The 3657-nt window shown below is 63.3% G+C and overlaps 1 protein-coding gene across 1 annotated transcript; it reads left to right on the top strand.

Moving 5' to 3' along the window:
- Positions 1–21: 21 nt before the first annotated feature.
- Positions 22–2296, top strand: LOC104534428 (pyrroline-5-carboxylate reductase 2-like; the record flags this gene model as incomplete). Its single annotated transcript, XM_010187967.1, has 5 exons — positions 22–222; positions 816–1037; positions 1454–1546; positions 1810–1973; positions 2069–2296. Coding segments are annotated over 5 exons (840 nt in total), but the record flags the coding sequence as incomplete, so codon positions are not given.
- Positions 2297–3657: the final 1361 nt, after the last annotated feature.

Genomic DNA, 3657 nt, shown 5'->3' with positions numbered 1-3657 from the left:
CCCTTTCCCCACGGTCCCCACAGCGGCCCCGTTTCTCTGCAGAAAATCGGGGTGAACGTGACGGTGAGCAACAAGGAGGCGGTGCAGGGCAGCGACGTGCTGTTCCTGGCCGTGAAGCCGCCCATCATCCCCTTCATCCTGGATGAGGTGGGCCCCGACATCCAGCCCCGGCACATCGTGGTGTCCTGCGCCGCCGGCGTCACCATCAGCTCCATCGAGAAGGTGAGCGCTGGGGGGGGCTGGGGGCTGCAGCCCCGGGCAGGACCTGGACCTGGAGCCGGTCCTGCTCCTCTGGCCCCCGGAGTGGGCGTGAGAGACGGGGTCCCTTGTGCTCCCCGGGACTGAGCTGGTGCTGCAGCCCCTGGGTGCTTTAGGCCGCCTCTGCCCCTCCTCATCAGAAAACGCTGCCCTTACGCCGGCTCTGTTTTTCCGTGAGAGGGTTTTGAGATGTTTTTTCTCTCAGCAGAGGGGGGTCACCTCCCCTGAACACCCGCAGGCTGTGCTGGGGGTCTGCAGGCGCTGTCCGCAGCCCTGAGCTGAGGGGGCAGAGGCGTTCAGGGGAGTCCCAGTCGCAACTCCGCCCACCTCCCCATTTGCTGGTGCTGCTGGAGAGGTCACATTTAGGTCTGGGCCACTGTGGTTCAAAGCGGGCGGTTTGGAGCACAGGAGTCTCGCTTTTCCCTCCGTTTGTGGTGCTCTTGCCCTTCCTGCACAGCCTGCCTGGTGTGCCAAGTATGCACTAAAGCCCTTTTTTCTCTCTTCCTTCTTTGCTTCTTTCCTTCTTTCTTTCATCTCCAATACTTTTCTGCCCTAAGAAACTCTCTACCTTCTGCCCCACACCAAAAGTGATCCGGTGCATGACCAACACCCCAGTGATTGTGCGGGAAGGCGCTACGGTCTACGCCACCGGGACCCACGCGGATGTGGAGGACGGGAAGCTCTTGGAGCAGCTGATGGCCAGCGTGGGCTTCTGCACCGAGGTGGAGGAGGACCTGATCGACGCCGTGACGGGGCTGAGTGGCAGCGGCCCTGCGTATGTACGTGCTGCTTCCTGCACCCGTGACGGTCCCAGGCTTTGCGTGCGGTGGAAGTCTGTGCCGCTTCGGTTTGTTGTTTCCTGTTATCACCCACATTCACGATGGGACGTGTAACCCAGGTATGCAGTTTACAGCCAGTCTGGGTCGCAGCAAAGCCGTCAGCAGTCGGCCGAGTCTGAAGTCCAGAGCCAGTGCAGTGTCCACGTTGCAGAGCGGGGGCTGCAGTTACTGCGCCCAGGAGCTGGATCGCTCCCGTTCCCCCGCTCCTGAGGGGAGGGAAGCCCGGGTGGCACCCGCGCAGTGAAGGGGGCGGTGTTGGTCAAGTCTGTAAGCGATGGGGTCATGGCACAGTCCTGGGTGCCCCCCTCTTGAGAGTACCAGACCTCCAGTCACCTCCTTGCTCTCTCTGCCCGCAGGCGTTCACCGCCCTGGATGCTCTCGCGGATGGGGGAGTGAAGATGGGGCTGCCCCGCAGGCTGGCTGTGCGGCTGGGAGCGCAGGCGCTGCTGGTCAGTGTTCCCCAAAATGCACCTGAGCAGAGCACCAATCTGCTGTTGTGGCGTGGCGCTGGGGTCTGGGGAGCCGTCACCCCTCCACGGGCTATGTCAGCTCCGAAAAGTGCTGGGCTGCTGCTGTGGCTCCCGGGCAGGGCCCGGCTCTGCCCACTGTGGATGTCGGGGTCGGGGCTGCTCTGCGTGGCGCATCCCAGGGGCGTTTGACAGCAGTGACCTTGGTCAGGGCTCACGCAGGCGTTTGCTCTCCCTTGCTGCAGGGCGCTGCCAAAATGCTGCTGGAGTCGGAGCAGCACCCGGGGCAGCTGAAGGACAACGTCTGCTCGCCCGGGGGAGCCACCATCCACGCCCTGCACTTCCTGGAGAGCGGGGGCTTTCGCTCGCTCCTCATCAACGCGGTGGAGGCTTCCTGCATCCGGACGAGGTGGGCGCCCAGGAAGTCCTAAAGGCCCCGCAGGGCCCCCTGTCCCCCTGTCCCTTCCTTTTGCTATGTCTTTCTCTTCCACCGCCCCATTGCAGGGAGCTGCAGCATTTGGCAGACCAAGAGAAGATCTCCCCAGCAGCCATAAAGAAGACTCTGCTGGACAAGGTGAAGCTGGAGTCCCCCTCTCTGTCGGTGGCCTCTGCCAGCAAGGTCAGCTTGTTCACCAGCAAGAGCCCCAGCAGCAAGAAGAACTGACCGTGCTCTGCAGCCCAGCTCTGCGGGCACCGGCCTCCCCCTGCGCTTTCTCTTTTGTCCAAGGAAAAATGCTCGCTCCAGTTTGGTGTCCCCGTCCCTGGCTCTTGGGGGGACGCTTCTGGGGCGATGCAGCGCTGTAGGAAGGCTCTGACCTGTCATGGGGTGGTGCAACCTCCCTGGCATTGCTGCTCTCGGTTGGGCAGGGGCAGGGCCATCATCAGAGCTCCAAGGGCACCTTTTGTACAGAAGCCTTGGGAACTGGGGCAGTGTTTGTGGTGTCTCACACAGAAATGGTTTCTAATGGGATTTTTTCAAGAGGTTTCCAAGGTTTGAACCAGGCCTGGATCCCTCCTGCCCCATCTTGCATCTGCTCAGAGGTCGTGTCTTGTCGCTGTCTTTGCTGGCTGGAGCAGCTGCTGCCACCGCACACATCTGCACACATCTGGGCCCTAAAGCACCGCGGGGGGGACCAAAGTGCCTCTGCCCCACCTGCCCTGGCTCTGGGGCAGATGGTGTGAACCTCTGGAACATGCTCTGCCTCTCTGCTCTGTCTGGTTTGGGGACCCTGCTCCCGCTGTCCCTCCTTGGCTGCTTCCCTGGTGTGGGTGGGCAGGTGGGGGGCACTGGGTGCTCTCTTTTCCCTGCCTCGGGCTCCCCTTCACGCTCTCCATGGACAAGATCTGCTCCTGCCAGCCCATGGATCTGCTGGTGTCACTGTGCACCCTGATGCTCCCCCTCCTCCGTGCCTGGCTCCTGGGGCAGACCTGAATTTGAGGACCCCCAGTCAGGGGAGCCCCTTCCTGTGTCCCTCCCGTGGGCTCGGGCAGGGTTTGGTGCAGCAGCGAGGCCCTGCCTGCACCTCCTTGCACCACCTTGGGCTGCGGGGCTGGTGCGGGGCTGTGGGCGCTGAGGGCAGCAGCCCCAATGCCCTGATCAGACTGGGGGGGTTACAGCCCCAGGGTGGTCTGGTCCTGCAGTGGACGGGAGGGACAGGGGGGGGGGGGGGGTGTTTCTACCTGGGGCTGTACAGGTGGGCACTGGCAAAAGGAGGGTGTTTAAGATGGGTGTCTCATCTCCTGGGGAGTCCTGGATGTGCAGGTGGTGCAGGAAAAGCATTTTGGTGTGGGTGCAGGGGCTGCCAAAGGCGCTGGTAGTGCTGAAGCGTTTGTGTCGAGCTTTGGGCTGGGAGCAGGCTGTGACCCCGAAGGCCCGGCCAGCGGTCGCTCCTCTTCACGTATTAAACCGCTGCTGTGGCAGAGCCGTGGTGGTCCCCGCTCTTTGGGCTGGGTTTATTGCGCTGCGGGGGCCGCTGGGTCCGCGGTGACCGCGGCAGGGGTGCGAGCCTGGTTTGGACTGGGGAGCGCATCAGTTCCCGCTGGGCTGACCGGGGGTGCGCAAGGGCCGGGGCGCTGTGACGGCTGGGAAGGCG

Source organism: Mesitornis unicolor, unplaced genomic scaffold, assembly GCF_000695765.1.
Source record: "Mesitornis unicolor isolate BGI_N332 unplaced genomic scaffold, ASM69576v1 scaffold35537, whole genome shotgun sequence".
In the NCBI taxonomy this organism is placed as follows: Eukaryota; Metazoa; Chordata; class Aves; order Mesitornithiformes; family Mesitornithidae; genus Mesitornis; species Mesitornis unicolor.
This window is presented reverse-complemented; position numbering and strand designations above follow the sequence as displayed.